This window comes from Loxodonta africana, chromosome 8, assembly GCF_030014295.1.
Source record: "Loxodonta africana isolate mLoxAfr1 chromosome 8, mLoxAfr1.hap2, whole genome shotgun sequence".
Classification (NCBI taxonomy): domain Eukaryota; kingdom Metazoa; phylum Chordata; class Mammalia; order Proboscidea; family Elephantidae; genus Loxodonta; species Loxodonta africana.
Window position 1 is genome coordinate 18971695 of NC_087349.1, and position 21225 is coordinate 18992919.

Below are 21225 nucleotides of genomic sequence, written 5' to 3' on the forward strand. Positions count from 1 at the left end.
TTTTGTGATGAGTAGGTTTTCTCCATATATTGTCTTTTCCTTTTTTTCATTGTTGTTGATTTTGTAGTTGCTGGGTCTTTGTGTTTTTCTTGTGTTTAATTTTGATGTGTAGAATTGTTAGTCTCCTTTGTGGTTATCTTAATGTCTACCCCTATTTTTCTAAGTTTAAACCAAACTTTTATGTCTTTATATTGTCTTGACTTCCTCTTCATGTGAACGATCTATGACTACATTTTTTAGTCCCCCTTTATTGATTTAATGTTGTCATCTTTTACATAGTTACATCGCTGCTTCCCTATTTTAAGCGTTTTTTTAATCTTGGTTTATTTTTTTGATTTCCCTACCTGGGTTGATATCTGGTTGCTCTGTTCTTTGTTCTAGTCTTGGGTTGTTATCTCATGTCATTGATTTTCTAAACAGGGAACTCCGTTTAGTATTTCTTGTAGTTTTGGTTTGGTTTTTGAAAATTCCCTAAACTTCTGTTTATCTGGAAATGTCCTAAGTTCACCTTCATATTTGAGAGCCAGTTTTGCTGGATATATTCTTTGTTAGCAGGTTTTTTTCTTTTCAGTGCTTTATGTGTGTCATCCCATTGCCTTCTTGCCTGCATGGTTTGTGCTGTGTAGTCTGAGCTTATTCCTATCGACTCTGCTTTGTAGGTGATTTTTTGGTTTATCCCTAGGGGCTCTTAAAATTCTCTTCTTATCTTTGATTTTGGCAAGTTTGATTATAATATGTCTCGGTGACTTTTTTTGTGATCTACATTGCATAGGGTTCAATGAGCATCTTGGATAGACATTTGCTTATCTTTCATGACATCGAGAAAGTTTTCTGCCAACAAATCTTCAACAATTCTCTCCGTATTTTCTGTTCTCCCTCCCTGTTGTGGTACTCCAATCACTTGTAGGTTATTTCTTCATAGAGTCCCACATGATTCTTAGGATTTCTTCATTTAAAAAATTTTTTTAATCTGATTTTTCTTCGACTATATTGGCGCAAAGTGTTTTAACTTCATCTCACTAATTCTGACTTGCATTTCCTCAGTTCTGCTCCTCTGACTTTCTGTTGAGCTAATTCTGAAATTTTATTGTTAATCTTCTGAAATTCTGATTGCTGTCTCTCTGTGGATTCTTCTAGCCTATGAAATTCATCATTATGGTCTTCAATGACCTTCTTAATTTCCTCAACTGCTTTATCTGTGTGTTCCCTGGCTTGTTCTATGTTTTGCCTGATATCTTTCCTGATCTCTTTAGGAGTTCTGTGTATTTTTCTTTTGTATTCTACCTCTGGTAATTCCAGGAATATCTCTTTGTCTGGAAGATTCCTTGATTCTTTGTTTTGGGAGCTTGTTGAAGCTATCATGGTCTGCTTGTTTATGTGATTTGATACTGACTCTTGTCCCTTAGCCATCTAATTTATCTAATTTATGTTTGCTTACTGTGTCCTAGGTTCTTGCCTTGTTTTGTTTTGATATGCCCAAATAGGCTGCTTGAATGGGCTAGCTTCCTTATATATACCTTTGAAGCTCTCATCCTGTCACCAGATGGGTGGAACTGTTACTAGGTATATGAGCCTAGGTGTCCATTCACTTGTATGGATTCAGCTCAGGTGTCCAGGTAGTCAGTCACCAAGAGTGTGTTGCAGGTTCTCTCCTACAGTGTTAGAGGAGCAGGGGTGATTGATGTAGGCACAGGTATCTGGTTGCAGCAATGTGTCATGCTCTGAGCAAGGCAAGGGGCTGACAACCATCCCCTGAGTGTCTGTGAGGAAAGCATGTCCCTGTTTCCTAGAGTGCACAGGTGGGTTGGTTCTGCAGCTGGACCATGGACACCCAATGCTTTTGGCTGTAAGGACTGGGAGGTGCCACTTATCCTTGGACCCCTGTTGTGGGTAGATAGGTGGTGTGGGTGGAGCCACCAGTCCTCAGGCCCCTGAATGTGGGTACGTGAGGACCCTGTTTAACCGGCAGAGAGGTGTCAAAGGCCAAAAACCCGCCTCTTCACCACACAGCGGAAACAGTTAAAGTCAGATCTCAGGCACATACACAGTTGCAGTCTGCTGACCAGGGTCTAAGCTGCTGAAGTGGGCCCACACAGGTCTGTGCAGGGGTGAAGGGCATTCAGAGTCCATGGACTGTGCCTGAACAGGATCCACTTCTGCCCTGAGTTCCTGGCTTAGGGGAGCTGGAAGATTATTTTCCCTCCCGTTTGTTAATTTGTTCCTTCTCCAAGATCAGGAGAATGGCTCAGGACATGCAGTAAGACCTATCTCAGGCCTGGGGAAATCAACAGCCACTGAAGCCATCTTGGCGGCTTGGGCAGAGCCGGGATGGATCCGATAAATGGGAGAATTATTTCACAAGGAGTACTATTTTATCCGCATGATAAATTAGACACAAGCACTTACCTTTTGCTGAGAGCGTTACCCTTCACTGATTCCAGAGGCCTAGGTGGACTCTGTCTCCTTGAGGAAACCACATCCCAAATGCTGTTGCCAGCTGTGGTGGCCCTTGTGCCAGGGGATAGTACCAGAGTGGTGCCGGTTTCCGCCAAGTCAGGTCTGGCAACTCCTTGCCGCTGCTGAGCCATCTCTCCTTCCCCCTGCCACTCAGTTTGATTTCCTAACTTTGCCTTTGATGTTCAGGGCTCCTAGCTTGTCATATATATAATTAATTGACTTGTTTTTTTGGTCTTTGTCGTAAGAGGGATCACTGGAATCATCTGACTACTCTGCCCTCTTGACCCCACTTCCTAAAATAATTGTCTACTATGTAATGAGTGAATACCTGTCTCCTTCCCTCCCCACACTCCTATCCATCAAAGAATGTTTTCTTCTGTGTTTAAACCTTTTCTTGAGTTCTTATAATAGTGGTCTCATATAATATTTGTCCTTTTGCTACTGACCAATTTCACTCAGTAGAATGCCTTCCAGATTTATTCATGTTATGACATGTTTCGTGGATTTATCATTGTTCTTTATTGTTGTATAATATTCCATTGTATGAGTATACCATACTTCGTTTATCCATTCGCCCGCTGATGGGCACCTAGATTGTTTCCATGTTTTTGCTATTTTGAACAGTGCTGCAGTGAACATGGGTATGCGTGTACCTATTCATGTGATGGCTCTTACTTCTCTAGGATATATTCCAAGGAGTCAGATTTCTGGATAGAATGGTACTTGTATTTCTAGCTTTCTAAGAAAGTGCCAAATCAATTTCCAAAGTGGTTGTACCATTTTACATTCCCACCAGAAGTGTATAAGTATTACAGTCTCCCCACAGCCTCTCCAGTATTTATTATTTTGTGTTTTTTGTACTAATGCTAACCTTGTTGCAGTGAGATAGTATCTCATTGTACTTTCGATTTGCACTTCTCTAATGGCTAATGATTGTGAGCATTTCCTCATGTATCTGGTAGCCACCTGAATGTCTTCTTTGGTGAAGTGTCTGTTCATATCCTTTGCCCACTTCTTAATTGAATTATTTGTGTTTTTGTTGTTGAGGTTTTGCAGTACCTTGTAGATTTTAGAGATTAGACACTAATCAGATTTGTCATAGCCAAAAACTTTTTCCCAGTCTGTAGGTAATCTATTTACTCTTTTGGTGAAGTCTTTGGATGACCATAAGTGTTTGATTTTTAGGAGCTCCCAGTTATCTAGTTTCTCTTCTGGTGTTTGTACATTGTTAGTAATGTTTTGTATACTGTTTAATGCCATGTGTTAGGGCTCCTAGCATTGTCCTATTTTTTCTTCCATGATCTTTATCATTTTAGATTTTATATTTATGTCTTTGATCCATTTGAGTTAGTTTTTGTGCATGGTGTGAGGTTTGGGTCTTGTTTCATTTTTTTGCAGGAGAATATCTGTTTTTTTGTGTGTGTTATGCCAGCTAAAGAAACTTATCTTTTCCCCAGCTAACGAACTTTGGGCCTTTTTCGAATATCACCTGCTCATAAGTGGATGAAATTACATCTGGATTCTCAATTCTGTTCCATTGGTGTATGTATCTGTTTTTGTACCAGTACCAGGGTGTCTTGACTACTGTGGTGGTATAATAGGTTCTAAAATCAGGTAGTGTGAGGCCTCTAACTTTGTTCTTCTTTTTCAGAGTGCTTTACTTATCTGGGGCCTCTTTCTCTTCCACAAGAAGTTGGTGATTTCTTTTTCCGTCTCATTAAAAAATGTCATTGGAATTTGCATGGGATTGCATTGTATCTATAGATCACTTTGGGTAAAATAGAAATTTTCACAATTTTGAGTCTATCCATCGGCACGGTATGTTTTTCCACTTATGTAAGTCTCTTTTGGTTTCTTATAGTAGTGTCCTGTAGTTTTCTTTGTCTAGGTCTTGTATGTCTCTGGTTAGATTCATTTCTAAGTATTTTACCTTCTGAGGGCTATTGTAAATGCTATTGATTTGGCGATTTCCTCTGACATTCTCTTTGTTGGTGTAGAGAAATCCAACTGATTTTTGTATGTTTATCTGGTATCCTGATGCTTTGCTGAACTCTTCTGTTAGTTCCAGTAGTTTTCTTGAGGATTCTTCAGGGTTTTCTGCATATCAGGTCATATCTTTTGCACATTGAGATACTTTTTCTTCTTCCTTACCAATTTGGATGCCCTTTATTTCTTTTTCTAGCCCAATTGCTCTGGCTAGGACCTCCAGCATAATGTTGAATAAGAGTGGTGATGAAGGGCATCCTTGTCTGATTCCCATTCTCAAGGAGAATGCTTTCAAACTCTCTCCATTTAGGATGATGTTGGCTGTTGGCTTTGTACAAATGCCTTTTATTATGTTGAGGAATTTTCCTTCTATTCCTATTTTGCTGAGAGTTTTTTTTTTTTTAATCATGAATGGGTGCTGGACTTAGTGAAATGCCTTTTCTGTATCAATTGTTAAGAGCATTTGGCTCTTGTCTTTTATTTATGTGATGTATTGCATTGATTGTTTTTCTGATGTTAACCCATCCCTGCATATGTGGTATGAATCCCGCTGGTCATGGTGAATTATTATTATTTTTTTATATGTTCTTGAATTCTGTTGGCTAGAATTTTGTTGAGAATTTTTGTATCTAAGTTCATGAGGAATATGGGTCTGTAATTTTCTTTTTTTTTTGTTGTGTTTTTACGTGGTGTTTGTTTCAGGGTTATACTGGCTTCATAGAATGAGTTTGGAGTATTCCATCCCTTACTATGCTCTGAAATACCTTTTGTAGTAGTGGTGTTAACTCTTCTCTGAACATTGGGTAGAATTCCCCATTGAAGCTGTCAGGGCTAGGGCTTTTTGGGTGGGGAGCTTTTTAATTACCTTTTCAATCTCTTCTCTGTTATAGGTTTATTTAGTGGTTCTACCTCTGTTTGTGTTAGTTTAGGTAGGTAGTGTGTTTTTAGAAATTTGTCCATTTCCTCTAGGTTTTCAAACTTGTTAGAGTACACTATGTCATAGTATTCTGTAATGATTCTTTTAATTTCAGTTGGGTCTGTTGTGATATTGCCTATCTAATTTCTTAATTGGGTTATTTGCTTCCTCTCCTGTTTTTTTTTTTATTGTCAGTTTGGCCAGTGGTTTATTGATTTTGTTGATCTCTTCAAAGAATCAGCTTTTTGTCTTGTTAATTCTTTCAGTTATTTTTGTGTTCTCTATATCATGTAATTCTGCTCTATTTTTTTATTATTTCCCTCTTCTGGTTACCGTGGGCTTCTTTTCCTGCTCTCTTTCTATTTGTTCAAGTTGTAGAGATAATTCTTTGATTTTGGCTCTTTCTTCTTTTCGGATGTGTTTATTTATTGCTATCCTCTGAGCACTGTTTTTGCTGTGTCCCAAAGATTCTGGTAGGACGTGTTTTCATTTTCATTTGATTCTATGAATTTCTTTATCTTGTCCTTAATTTCTCCTGTAACCCAATAGTTTTTGAGCAAGATGTTGTTCAGTTTCCACGTGTTAGAGTTTTTTTTTTTTCTTTTTCTGTTATTGATTTCTGCTTTTATGGCTTTACTTCAGGAAAGATGCTTTGTAACACTTTGATGTTGTAGATTCTTTTAAGGCTTGGTTTATGGCCTAACATGTGATCTATTCTGGAGAATGTTCTGTGTTCGTTGGCTGCTGTTGAGTGGAGTATTCTGTATATGTCTATGAGGTCAAGTGTGTTGATTGTGGCATTTAGATCTTCTGTGTCTTTATTGAACATCTTTCTGGATGTTCTGTCCTTCACCGAAAGTGGTGTGTTGAAGTCTCCTACTATTACTGTGGAGCTGTCTGTCTTTTCAATGCTGTTAGAGTTTATGTATTTTGGAGCCCTGTTGTAGGGTGCGTAAATATTTATTATGGTTATATCCTCCTGGTGTGTTGACCCTTTAATCATTATATCGTGTCCTTCCTCATCGTTTGTGGTGGATTTTATTTTAAAGTCTGTGTTGTATAAAGTTAATACTGCTTCTCCTGCTCTTTTTTGATTGTTGTTTGCTCGATGTGTTTTTTCCATCCTTTGAGTTTTAGTTTGTTTGTGTCTTTAAGATGTGTCTCTTGTAGGTAGCATGTAGACAGATCGTGTTTTTTTTACTCTCTTTATTATTTTTATTGATGCTTTTAGTCAATTTACATTCAGAGTAATTTTTGATTACGTGTGTTTAGTGCTGTCATTTTGATGTCTTTTTGCGTGTGTTATTGACAGTTTCTTTTTTTCTGGTTAATTTTCTGTGCTGAGTCATTTTTCTTTATATGTTTTCTTTTTCTCTTTTTCATTGTTGTTGCTTTTGTATTTGCTGAGTCTTTATGTTTTTCTTGTGTTTTATTTTGATGTGTAGGATTGGTAGTTTCCTTTTTGGTAACCTTGATATGTACCCCTACTTTTCTAAGTTTAAACCAATCTTTTATTTCTTTATATTGCCTTGATTTCCTCTGTGTATGAAAGATCTATGACTACATTTTTTAGTTCCTCTTTTTTGTTTTAAGAATGACATCTCTGTTTCCTTGTTTTTAGCATTTTAGGTTTGATTTATTTCTGTGATTTCCCTACCTGGGCTGATATCTGTTTGCTCTGTTCTGTGTTCTAGTCTTGGGCTGTTATCTGATGTTATTGATTTTCTTACCGGAGGATTCCCTTTAATATTTCTTGTAATTTTGGTTTGGTTTTAGCAAATTCCCTAAACTTCTGTTTATTTGGAAGTGTCCCAATTTTGCCTTCGTATTTGAGAGACTGCTTTGCTGGATATATAATTCTTAGCTGCCAATTTTTTTCCTTCAAAGCTTTATATATGACATCACATTGCTTTCTTACCTGCATGGTTTCTGATGTGTAGTCTAAGCTTAGTCTTATCGACTCTCCTTTGTTGGTGATGTTTTGTTTTCCCCTACCTGCTCTTAAAAATTTCTCTTTATCTTTGGTTTTGGCAAGTCTGTTTATAATATGTCTTGGTGACTTTCTTTTGCAATCTATCTTGTGTGGGGTTCAATGAGCATCTTGGATAGATATCTTCTCATTTTTCACAATATCAGGGAAGTTTTCTGCCAAGAAGTCTTCAACAGTTCTCTCTGTATTTTCTGTTTTCCCCCTTTTCTGGTACTTGCATCACTCATAGGTTATTTCTCTTGATAGATTCCCACATAATTCTTAGGATTTCTTCACATTCAAAATTTTTTTAATCTGATTTTTCCTCCGATACGTTGGTGTGAAGTGCTTATTTTCAGTCTCACTAATTCTGGTTTCCATTTCCTCAATTCTGCTCCTTTGACTTTCTTTTGAGTTGTCTAATTCTGAAATTTTATTGTTAATATTCTGGATTTCTGTTTGCTGTCTCTATGGATTGTTGCAGCCTATTAAATTTGTCATTATGCTCTTGTTTAATTTGCTTAAGTTCCTCTAATGCTTTGTCTGTGTGGTGCTTGTCTTGTTCTGTGTTTTGCCAGATCTTCCTGATCTCTTGAAGAGTTCTGTATGTTAATATTTTGTGTTCTACCTTCGGTGATTCCAGGAAATTCTCTTGGTCTGGAAGATTTTTTGTTTTGGGAACTTGCTGAAGCTGTTATGTTCTGCCTCTTTATGTGATTTGATATTGACTGTTGTCTCTGAGCCATGCATAAGTCATCGTATTTACTTATTTTATGTTTACTTACTGTGTCCTAGCATTTTGTTTTGATATGCCCAAATAGGCTGCTTGAGTAAGCTAGTTTGTTGTTGGTGCCTTTGAAGCTGTAACGTCTTGGCATCAGGTGGTTAGAGCTGTCACTAAGTATATGATCCCAGGAGTCCATTTACTTTTCTTGTATGGATTCAGCTGAGGTGTCCAGGTAGTTGGTCACCAGGTGTGTGGTGCATGCTCTCACCTAGAGTCTTAAACAACTGGGGGTCATTGGTGTTGGCACAGGTACCTCACTGCAGTAGTGGATCATGCACTGAACAAGGCAGAGGGCTGACAATCTCCCCTGAGAGTGTGTGAGGAAAGCATGTTCCTGTTCCCTAGAGTGCATGAGTAGGTGGGTTTTGCAGTCAGATTATGGGCACCCAATGATGTTGGCTGTAAGGACTGGGAGGCACCACTTGTCTCTGGCCCCCCATTGTGGGTGGCTAGGTGGCATAGGTGGAGCCACCAGCCCTGAGGCCCCTGATGTGGGTAGGTGGGGATCCTTCTTAATAGGCCGAGTATTGTCAAATGGCACGAACCTGCCTTTCCACAATACAGCTGAAACAGTTGCGGTTAGATTTCAGGTATATACTCTGTCGTACTGTACTAATGAGGGCCTACACTGTTAAAATGGGCCCCCACAGTTCTATGCAGGGTTGAAAAGCATTCAAAGTCCTGGTACCCCTTATGCCTGTGCCTAGGCAAAGGACCGGTTTCTGCCATGAGTTCCTGGTTCATAGGACCTGGCAAATTATTTTTTCCCTGTTTGTTAATTTGTTCCTCCTCCAAAGCTGGGAGAATGGCTCAGGGCATGTGACAGGTCCTACTTCTGGCCCAGGGAAAGTGGCTGTCACTGAAGCTGACTCTGGACCGGTCCAGAGTGGGGAGGAGTCAGGTAAATGGGAGAGATTTTTTTCCCAAAGGGGTGTTTTTTGCTCCACACTGTTGATGAGGTGCAAGTACATATCTTTTGTGCGCCACTTTTCACTGGTTCTGGAGACGTCAGTGAACTCTCAGCTGCTCGGTCTCTCCCAACGTGGAAAACATGTCCCAAATGCCCCTGCTTGCCTTACCATGCTTGTGCCATCAAATCTGGCCTGTAGGGTGCCGGTTCCCACCAGGTCAGGCCTGGCAACTCTTCGCTGCTTCTGAACCCTCTCTCCCTCCTCATGCTGCTCGGTTTGATTCCTCAGCTTTGCCTTTGATGTTCAGGGCTTCTAGATTGTCATATATAATCGATTCACTTATTTTTTCGGGTCTTTATTGTAAGAGGGAGCACAGGAAGCGTCTGGCAAGTCTTCCATCTTGGCCCTGCCTGGTTGTATATATTTTTATAAACGCCTTAAGAAATCATAAGAAGCTGTTCACAATGGTTATCACTAGTTGAGTGGCACTAAAGGGTAGGTAGGTGAGGCAAGGCTTATACTTTTCATTTTACACCTTTCTGAATATTTTGAAGCCATTGATGATTCTCATTTTAGAAAGCCATGCCTGAGAGATGGAGATACTCCATGAGTTAATCACATTAGTTGAATTTTTAAAAAAGAATTAGGTCTGGTCTGATTGAAGTTTAGGGATTTTCTTTCCTTTTTTTGGAGGAGGAGGGGGATTTCATCCTAGGGATCTCTATACTCTTGAGCGATTTTATTTTTTCATGCCAGTTATCCGTATCTAACACTACATATATGGTGGTACAGTGGTTATGTACTCAGCTGCTAACCAAAAGGTCAGTGATTCAAACCCACCCAGTGGCCCTACAAAAAAAAAGACCTGGCTATCTGCTCCCATAAAGATTACACCCTTAAAAACCCTGTGGGGCAGTTCTGCTGTTACATGGGGTTGCTATGAGCTGAAAATCAACTTGACAGCACCTAAAAAATAACTATATATATATTATGTGTATGTCCATATACATATATACATTTTTAATGTAATTGTTATCACTCTCCTCTCACTAGAATATAAGTTCCATGAAGGCAGGGGACTTTGTTTTGTTCACCATTACATTCCTTAAGGTTTAGAACTGTGCCTTGTACAAGATGCTCAGTAAGTATCTGTTGAATTGCTGCATTATGATAATTATGGGGACAATTGGGACTTAGCTAAGAGTGGACTCAGAGGAAGAGAAGACTTTAATTGATTTAACGTTAACTGATTTTATTTTTCTTAGTCTGACTAAGGACATGACTGGAAAGGAAGATGTGTACCGAGGCCCAGCCATCCGGGCTCTCTGCAGGATCACTGATGTGAGTTTTGGTTTTCTGAGGTGTTGAAGGGGAATACTGTGTTTTCGTAGGTTTAGTAGGATGCCATAGTCTGCCTATGTGAATCTTCAGCACGTGAGAAATGTGACCTCCAGGAAGGCATCGTGGCTTCTGGCTTTGTAAAAATTTTTTCCAGATTCTCATTCCTCCATTTCCATTAGCCCTCATGGACTGTTGTCATAGTCGTGACTCATTGCTTGCGGGAAACAAAAACTCATTCAAATTTAGCTTAAAAAAAAGTTTATTATTGAACACAAATCTCTCAGAATTTGAGATAAAGTTTACAATCAGACACGAGAGCAGGTTGTGGGACAGCTCTTAAGGAATGCCACCTCAAGATTTCTTAGATGGTTAGTGTTGTGATCTAGCCTTTACCAGACTCAGGTCCTCTAGTTCCAGTTTGTAAGAGAGGGAATCTGATTAGCCACCTTCCAGCCCGGTCCAAGTCAGGTGTTTAACCTGGCCCCAGGCTTTGGTTTCAGGAGCGATGAGGCCACGTAGCATGGTAGGCAGTCCCTCTCCAGGAGCTATGAGTGAGAAAAGTTGAAGTGGAAGGGCAGACTAGGCATGGCCGAACAGATTGAATATCTCACCTATATTCATGCTTGGATATATCTTATGTGTATGTTTTCAGTTTTCTCAAGTTTTAAAGGTTGAGCCCCCACATGTATGTCAGTTTCTCGTACTGTGGGGGCTTGTGTGTTGCTGTGATGCTGGAAGCTATGCCACCGGTATTCAGATACCAGCAGGGTCACCCATGGAGGCCAGGTTTCAGCTGAGCTTCCAGACTAAAACAGACTAGGAAGAAGGACCCGGCAGTCTACTTCTGAAAAGCATTAGCCAGTGAAAACCTTATGAATAGCAGCGGAACATTGTCTGATATAGTGCTGGAAGATGAGCCCCCCAGGTTGGAAGGCACCCAAAGTAGAGTCGACCTTAATGACGTGGATGGAGTAAAGCTTTCAGGACCTTCATTTGCTGATGTGGCATGACTTTAAATGAGAAGAAACAGCTGCAAACATCCATTAATAATCGGAACCTGGAACGTACGAGGTATGAATCTAGGAAAATTGGAAATCATCAAAAATGAAATGGAACACATAAACATCGATATCCTAGGCATTAGTGAGCTGAAATGGACTGGTATTGGCCATTTTGAATCAGACAATCATATAGTCTACTATGCTGGGAATGACAACTTGAAGAGGAATGGTGTTGCATTCATTGTCAAAAAGAAGGTTTCAAGATCTATCCTGAAGTACAACACTGTAAGTGATAGGATAATATCCATACGCCTACAAGGAAGACCAGTTAATATGACTGTTTTTCAAATTTACGCACCAACCACTAGGGCCAAAGATGAAAAAATAGAAGATTTTTTATCAGCTGCTGCAGTCTGAAATTGATCGAACATGCAATCAAGATGCATTGATAATTACTGGTGATTGGAACACGAAAGTTGGAAACAAAGAAGCATCAATAGTTGGAAAATATGGCCTTGGTGATAGAAACAATGCCAGAGATCAAATGATAGAATTTTGCAAGACCAATGACTTCTTCATGCCAAATGCCTTCTTTTACCAACATAAATGGCTACTGTGCACATGGACCTCACCAGATGGAAGACACAGAAATCAAATTGACTACATCTGTGGAAAGAGACTATGGAAAAGCTCAATATCATCAGTCAGAACAAGGCCAGGGGCCGACTGTGGAACAGACCATCAATTGCTCATACGCAAGTTCAAGCTGAAACTGAAGAAGATCAGAGCAAGTCCACAAGAGCCAAAATATGACCTTGAATATATGCCACCTGAATTTAGAGACCATCTCAAGAATAGATTTGATGCATTGAACACAAGTGACCAAAGACCAGACGAGTTGTGGAATGACATCAAGGACATCATCCCTGAAGAAAGCAAGAGGTCACTGAAAAGACAGGGAAGAAAGAAAAGACCAAGGTGGATGTCAGAGGAGACTCTGAAACTTGCTCTTGAGCGTTGAGCAGCTAAAACAAAAGGAAGAATTCATGAGGTAAAAGAACTGAACAGAAGATTTCAAAGGGCCTCTCAAGAAGATGAAATAAAGTATTACAATGACATGTGCAAAGAGCTGGAGATGGAAAACCAAAAGGGAAGAACACGCTCGGCATTTCTCAAGCTGAAAGAACTGAAGAAAAAATTCAAGCCTCGAGTTGCAATAGTGAAGAATTCCATGGGGAAAATATTAAATGATGCAGGAATCATCAAAAGAAGATGGAAAGAATACACAGAGTCATTATACGAAAAAGAATTAGTCGATATTCAACCGTTTCAAGAGGTGGCATATGATCAAGAAGTCCAAGCTGCTCTGAAGGCATTGGCGAAAGACAAGGCTTCAGGAATTGATGGAATATCAATTGAGATGTTTCAGCAAACAGATGCAGTGCTGGAGGTGCTCACTCGTCTATGCCAAGAAATACGGAAAAGAGCTTCCTGGCCAAGTGACTGGAAGAGGTCCATATTTATGCCTATTCCCAAGAAAGCTGATCCAACTGAATGTGGAAATTATAGAACAATATCATTAATATCACACGCAAGCAAAATTCTGCTGAAGATCATTCAGAAATGGCCGCAGCAGTATATCGACAGGGAACTGCCAGAAATTCAGGCCAGTTTCAGAAGAGGACATGGAACCAGGGATATCATTGCTGATGCCAGATGGATCCTGGCTGAAAGCAGAGAATACCAGAAGGATGTTTACCTGTGTTTTATTGATTATGCAAAGGCATTTGTGTGGATCATAACAAACTCTGGATAACACTGCAAAGAATGGGAATTCCAGAACACTTAATTGTGCTCATGAGGAACCTTTACACAGATCAGGAGGCAGTTGTTCGGACAGAACAAGGGGATGCTGATTGGTTTCAAGTCAGGAAAGGTGTGCGTCAGAGTTGTATTCTTTCACCATACGTATTTAATCTGTATGCTGAACAAGTAATGCGAGAAGCTGGACTGTATGAAGAAGAACGGGGCATCAGGACTGGAGGAAGACTCATTAACAACCTGTGTTATGCAGATGATGCAACCTTGCTTGCTGAAACTGAAGAGGACTTGAAGTACTTACTGATGAAGATCAAAGACCACAGCCTTCAGTATGGATTGTACCTCAACATAAAGAAAACAAAAATCCTCACAACTGGACCAGTGAGCAACATCATGATAAATGGAGAAAAGATTGAAGTTGTCAAGGATTTCATTTTACTTGGATCCACGATCAATAGCCATGGAAGCAGCAGTCAAGAAATCAAAAGACGCATTGCATTGGGCAAATCTGCTGCAAAGGACCTCTTCAAAGTGTTGAAAGGCAAAGATGTCACCCTGAAAACTAAGGTGCGCCTGACCCAAGCTATGGTATTTTCAATCTCATTATGTGCATGTGAAAGCTGGACAATGAATAAGGAAGACCGAAGAAGAGTTGATGCCTTTGAATTGTGCTGTTGGCGAAGAATATTGACTATGCCATGGACTGCCAAAAGAACGAACAAATCAGTCTTAGGAGGAGTACAACCAGAATGCTCCTTAGAGGCAAGGATGGCGAGACTGCATCTTACATACTTTGGACATGTTGTCAGGAGGGATCAGTCCCTGGAGAAGGACATCATGCTTGGCAGAGTACAGGGTCAGCAGAAGAGAGTAAGACCCTCAACAAGGTGGATTGACACAGTGGCTGCAACAATGGGCTCAAGCATAACAACGATTGTGAGGATGGCGGAGGACGGGGCAGTGTTTCATTGTGTTGTGCACAGGGTTGCTATGAGTTGGAACCGACTCGACAGCAGCTAACAACAACAACAAAGGTTGAGCAGGATCAAATGAAATAGAAATGTTTTTTGGTAAGTCTGGATTCTGGAAGGAGTAGTAGAAGTGGTTTAATATTTTTTGCTGCTCTGTTGTTTTTGCCATTGTTGTTAGCATTAAAGTGATAGCAGAAGACTTGACCATGCCAGTACTAGCAGTACAACTCTTTCTTCACCTCAGTGTTGATTTTGTTCTGTTTATGCATCTTTATCTGCCACTGCCTTCCCAGTGCTAATTTTTCCCCCATTTAAAGTGAAAAATGACTTTATTCCTCTAGGATTTCATGTTTGGTCTCATTATAGTATTTTATTACACATTTGATTTCTCATGTATGTAAGATGATTAAATTTGAATTCTAGGACCCTTTGGGATCCATATAAATTATATGTCCTTCACATCAAAAGAAACCACTAATGAAATTTAGGAATTTCTTTTATAACATCCCTGATAGGTTCAGCTTCTACTTGTATATTTCCTGAAAACTGGACCTCTCCACTTTGAGACTGTTTATTTCATTGTTGTAACAGTTGTTTTTCTTCTTTACATATAATCTGAAATGTTCCCAGTTGAAATTTCTACTCTTGTCTTTGTTCAGCCCTCTGGAATGTCATTACTCCATTAAGTGATAATCCTTTTAATGCATTCTAAATATTCAGAGAAACAAATATATGACTGGTTTTTGTATTTTGAATTAATTTTGCATGAAAATGTTTTACCTCAACACTTTTGTCTTTGTGAATGTTATTAGGGATCAATGTTGCAGGCCATTGAAAGATACATGAAGCAGGCCATTGTGGATAAAGTCTCCAGCGTATCCAGTTCAGCCCTGGTATCTTCCTTAGTAAGTGAGCAGTAACTTTCTGGTTCTTATGCATGGTACAGTTTCTAGTTACTAAAACAGAGTATCACTATGGTTCTTTCACGAGTGAAACATTTAAAAAATATGTATACATCCCTGTTTCTTTACCCAGAAGAGCATTGAACAATTGAAACGGGCAGTTAAAAGCATTCGCGTGTTTGAAATGTTTTGTGAGAACCATAAAATTATATTGTACACATGATAAAGAGGGTAGGGCAAGGACAGGGGGTAGGGAAGAAAATGAAGGTGGATCTGGTTTTCTTAAATCTTCTGTGACCCGCCCTTGTACCTCCTGCCTCTTTGCCCTCTGCTTTCCCTGGTGCCTGTGTCTGCATGTACCCTTCTATGCAGTCTTTTATCTTACCTCTGAATTTCTTCCCTGGAAGCAATCTTCGTTTTAGTAATACCCTTTTTTTCTCTTTTTCACTGAAACAAAATTTAATCCTTCAAATGTGTCATACCGTATTTGATTAAAATTGGAGCTTGACTGCTAACCGAAGAGGTCAGCAGTTCAAATCCACAAGCTGCTCTTTGGAAACCCTATGGGTTTCCTCTAGGGTCGCTATGAGTCAGAATTTACTGCAGGACAACAAATTAATGTAGCATTAATGAATGCAGTAGGGCATTTGCATTCACAAAAGAGTTCCTGATTCTGCAGTACATTTGGTAGTTTTACAGTGGGGAATATATTGGTGCTGACTTCCCTTCTTCCAGGTAAGTTCCCTGGAAGTAAAACCTATAACATTAACAATAATTAAGCACCATTCTATCGACTATCCATTCCCTTCTTGTTCTCTCTCTTTACTTCCTTTTACACACCTTTCCCAGGCCACAAACATATATTCACCTTTGCAAAGGGGTCTTGGAGTGTTTCTGGTTCATTAGTTACCCCAGGAGTAGAGATTTGAAATAGACTTGTAAAGCTACAAAGTTGTTCCTTTTGAAAGTTAGAAATGAAAACTAACTCATGTTCCCAAACTTCTGGTGACCAGGCATTATATTCTCTTGTTTTTTTTTTTCTGTGTTTAGCACATGATGAAGATAAGCTATGATATAGTTAAGCGTTGGATCAATGAAGCTCAGGAAGCTGCTTCAAGTGATAACATCATGGTCCAGGTACTGTCATTGAATCACATTACCTTATGTCTCAGGATCAGCTTTCTTTAAGCCTGTATTTTCAAATCAATTTTGGATTCCCCAGATGAGCATTAACTAAAAGCAAATTCTTTGTCATGGTAAGTAGCCTATCTGTGCGTATGTTCAAGTAGGTATTCCACTAATTATGATTACTGCCATAGCTCCTGAAGCTAGATGTCCCCCTTTGGGAATGTGCAGGAAAAATTCTTATGTTCAGGGGAAGGTTTAGATGTTCATTCCAAAGATCATTCACAATACATTTCAGTCCTCTATTTGAAAAACAACTTGTGTAAAGGGTTGTTTAACTCCAAGCTTCTCAGGCCCTGATTACAGACATTATAAACACTGTGAAGAGCCATTTTTTACTTTGTGAAAGTTTGAAACCATTTTTCAGAAAGATCTTTTTATATTCATTGGGCTGTCCCTTAGTAAAAGAAACCAGATTGAATTCTTAACTGGCAAGTTTATGGAACTTTCCCCATTTGTCTTTGAGAGCATGTTTGTCCTCTTGCAGTATTTACAACATCTCATGCTAGCATATTCAGTTTAGAAACAGAGCACAGGTAGTCCCTGACGTATGAGTATTCAAGTGAGGATGAACTGCACTTTTGACCCTTTTTTTATGTGTTTTATCGTTAGTAATATGTACTGCTTACAATGGTGCGGTGCACACTTCACTGGTGTCATCATATCTGTAAGTCTGTATGTAAAGTTTCCAACCACCAAAGACAAATAAAGATTGGATTTATAAAGACACTGATAATAAAAACCAATAATAATGAAAACTAAAAAAAAAAAAAAAATTGGGGTCTTCGACTTACGTCAGAACCAACTTACAACTCATTTTTCCCTTGGAAGACGTTCTCATCTCCTAACTCTAATCATTGTGTTTTTACACAAAGTGCCATGATAATGACCCTTCTTAAGCCTACTTTAGGAGATTAATCCTTTAACTACTATGGTGGCCACAGGTGATTTAAAGCCACCAAAAGAGATCTGTAAAAACCCAGTGCTGTTGAGTCCATTCCGACTCATAGCGACCCTATAGGACAGAGTAGAACTGCCCCATAGAGTTTCCAAGGAGCACCTGGTGGATTCGAACTTTGAACTGCCGTCCTTTTGGTTAGCAGGCGTGACACTTATCCACTACCCCTTAAAAAAAAAAAAAAATTTTTTTTTTTTTTTTCGAAAACCTTGGGCCTGAGATCCTTTGTACTAAGCATGCATGGGGCAATGTCCAGCTTACTGGAGCTGTCTTCTGGCTGTATACCACCTCTTCAACATTTGTTCAGGCTGAATTTGCAGTTTCTAGGGGTAAATAAGAAACACTTATCCCCATCTCTGCACTTTGGCCTTTCATATGCTTATTAGTTCAATATGAAAAAGGTACTCTGTGTACATTTGACTTAAAAATTAGCTTTCTTTTATTAAAAATCTTTTCTCTAGTTCCACATAGATGTGTTTTGTCCTGTTTGTGGTAACCTTTCTGTGTTTTATTCCTTCTCTTGTTCCTCAGTACCATGCACTGGGGGTCTTGTATCACCTTAGGAGGAGTGATCGTCTCGCTGTTTCTAAGATGTTGAATAAGTTTACCAAATCTGGACTAAAGTCACAGTTTGCTTACTGCATGCTGATCCGAATTGCTAGTCGCTTACTAAAAGAGACTGAGGAGGGGTAAGTGTCTGTCCTCACTTAAACATGAATTATTTTTCAGTGCAAGCCAACACACCTCAGAGTTTATTTCTTTCATGAATATATTTTGGGCAGTGCTGATTTTACAGATGAGTTCGATGTTTTTCAGATAAAAAGATTACAGAGTTTTAAGTAACTTTTTTTTTTTTAACCTTAATATATGCTCTGGTGTATATATTTATGGGTTATATTTGCTAATAATGCAGTAACTTATGAACTGAATTTTTAAGCAAAAAAAAAAAAATACCTGTAGATGATGTGATATTCAGATAATTAAATGTGAAAGCTGGAAGGGATATGAGGAATCATCTAATCTTTCCCTTTTATTTATGTTAAAGTCCTTTGTTTAATCATTTGCCCAGGATCATTCTGCTGCTTGTTTGCAGATCTGCTGCCCAGAGCTCAGCCATCTGACTTCTAACCATGAATGTTCTTAACTGAGTACGTTATTCTTTGCAGGTTTTGACAGGGCTCTAGGACTGAAGTTTGATTTTCCTTGTCTTTCCCTTTGCCTGTAAAATAATGCAGAATTAATAAAAAAATATGAGTTTAATTAGCTTTACAGAAAAAGGTAAAAAAAATTTGATTATATATACAGTAAAACCTGTGAAAGCCAGAACCTGTGTAAGGCAGAAACCTGTCAGAGAAGGAAAACTCAAATATTTTCCACTGAAACAGGCGATAGAAAAGTGACAAGACTGCACCTCGCAGAGAACTTGCACAACCTGGAAAAACAAGGCAGTCCCGTCGAGTTCCGGCTCTCAGAGATGTCACTGTACATCTCTGTAAATTTTTTTGAATCTTTGTCATCATAACGCATAATAGTAATATCTGACATTTATGGAGTATGTGTTTTATGCCAGGCACTGTGCTTAGCAATACACAAACATTATTTTCATTTCGTCCTCAGAACACTCATAAGTGGTAGATAATATTAAAAGATTTTCTTCTTGTAGATGAGGAAACCGAGGTTTCCGTGGAGCTAAGTAAATTGTCACATAGGTGGCAAGTGGTGGAGCAAGTATACATTTTAATCTAATTATTGTATACACATTAATCTCATTATTGGCACAGCATGGGTAGTATTGCCAACACCTGTTGTCTTCGTTTTTTGTTTGTTTGTTTTTGATCATTACCATTCTAATGAGGGGTAAGGTGGTATCTTGTTGTGGTTTTGATTTGCATCACCATTAATGGTTAATGAAGGAGCCCTGGTGGCATGGAAAGGTCAAGGGTTCAAACCCACCAGCTGCTCTTCTAGAGAAAGATGTGAGAGTCTGCTTCTATAAAGATTACAGCCTTGGAAACCCTATGGGGCAGTTCTACTCTGTCCTGTAGGTCTATTATGAGTCAGAATCGGCAACGAGTTAATGGCTAATGACACAGCATCTTCTCGTGTGCTTGTTCGCCGTTTGGATATCCTCTTTTGTGAATTGTCTGTTCAAGTCCTTTGCCCATTTTTTCATTGGGTTGTTTGTCTTTTTGTTGTTAAGTTGTAGAAGTTTTTTATTTATTTTGGATGTTAGGTCCTTATTGGATATATGGTTCCTGGATTTTCCCCCAGTCTGTAGGTTGTGTCTTCACTTTGTTGATAAAGTCCTTTGATGAACAAAATAATGTATAAGTTTTATGTTAACATATACTTTCAGTTCTCATGGGTATATGCTTAGGAGGGGAATTGCTGGCTCATATGGTAACTCTATGTTTAACCTTTTGTGGAGCTGCCAAAATGTTTTCCGTAGTGGCTGTCCATTTTACATTCCTACCAGCGACGTGGGGTTGCATATGAGTTAGAATCAACTCAATGGCAAATAATGACAACAACCAGCAATGTATGAGGCTTCCAAACTCTCCACATCCTCGCTAATACTTTTTTCTCTCTTTTTTTTTTTTTAATTGTGCTTTAAGTTAAAGTTTACAGTTCACGTCAGTTTCTCATACAAAAACTTATACACACATTGTTAGGTGACACTAGTTGCTCTCTCTGCAATGTGACAGTACACTCCTTCTCTATACCCTGTATTTCCCGTGTCCATTCAACCAGCTCCTGTCCCCTCTGCCTTCTCATCTCGCCTCCAGACAGGAGCTGCGCACACAGTCTCATGTGTCTACTTGACTTGAGAAGCACGCTTTTCACCAGTATCATTTTTTATCTTCCAGTTCAGAATAATCTTTATCTGAAGAGTTGGCTTCGAGAATGGTTTTAGTTTTGGACTAACAGAGAGTCTGGGGGCCATGACCTCTGGGGTCCCTCTACTCTTAGACCATTTAGTCTGGTTTTTTCAATAGAATTTGAGGCCTGCATCCCACTTTTCTCCTGGCCCATCAGGGATTTTCTCTTATGTTCCCTGTCAGGGCAGTCATTGTTGGTAGCTGGGCACCATCTAGTTCTTCCAGTCTTGGACTGATGGAGTCTCTGATTTATGTGGTCCTTTCTGTCTCTTGGGGTCGAATTTTCCTTGTGTCTTTAGTATTCTTCATTCTCCTTTGCTCCAGGTGGGTTGAGACCAATTGATGCATCTTAGTTGGCTGTTTGCTAGCTTTTAAGACCACAGATGCCACTCACCAAAGTGAGATGCAGAATATTTTCTTAATACACTTTGTTATGCCAGTTGACCTAGATGTCCCCTGAAACCATGGTCCCCATACGGCCACCCCTGCTACTCTGTCTCTCAAAGTCCTTGGTTGTATTCGGAAAACTTCTTAGCTTTTGGATTAGTCCAGTTGTGCTGATTTCCCCTGTATTGTGTGTTATCCTTCCCTTCACCTAAAATAATTCTTGTCTACTGTTTAATTTTTTTTTTCACTCTTTAATTAGTAAATACCCCTCTCCCTCCCTCCCACACTCGTAACAATCAAAGAATGTTTTCTTCTGTGTTTAAACCTTTTCTTGAGTTCTTATGATAATGGTCTCATACAATATTTGTCTTTTTGCGACTGACTAATTTCACTCAACATAGTGCCTAAAAGATTCACCCATGTTATGGGATGTTTCAACGGATTCATCGTTGTTCTTTATTGTTTTGAGCATTCCATTGTGTCAGTATACCATAATTTGATTTTCCATTCATCCACTGATGAGCATCTTGGTTGCTACCATCTTTTTTGCTATTTTAAACACTGCTGCAGTGAACATGGATGTGCATATATCTATTAGTGTGAAGGCTCTTATTTTTCTAGGACATATTTCAAGGAGTGGAATTGCTACGTTATATGGTACTTCTATTTCTAGCTTTTTAAGGAGGTGCCAAATCGATTTCCAAAGCCGTTGTACCCTTTTACATTCCCACCAACAGTGTATGTGTTCCAGTCT

At 39.2% G+C, this 21225-nt stretch overlaps 1 protein-coding gene across 1 annotated transcript in view; it reads left to right on the forward strand.

Annotated features, from left to right (window-relative positions):
* COPG2 (COPI coat complex subunit gamma 2) overlaps positions 1 to 21225 on the forward strand; it is a 524466-nt gene that overhangs the window by 85313 nt on the left and 417928 nt on the right. The window contains exons 6-9 of the mRNA XM_064289731.1: positions 10292 to 10367; positions 14973 to 15065; positions 16113 to 16199; positions 17737 to 17894. Of these exons, the coding sequence (XP_064145801.1) occupies positions 10292 to 10367; positions 14973 to 15065; positions 16113 to 16199; positions 17737 to 17894 (414 nt within the window). The remainder of the gene's footprint in view (positions 1 to 10291; positions 10368 to 14972; positions 15066 to 16112; positions 16200 to 17736; positions 17895 to 21225) is intronic.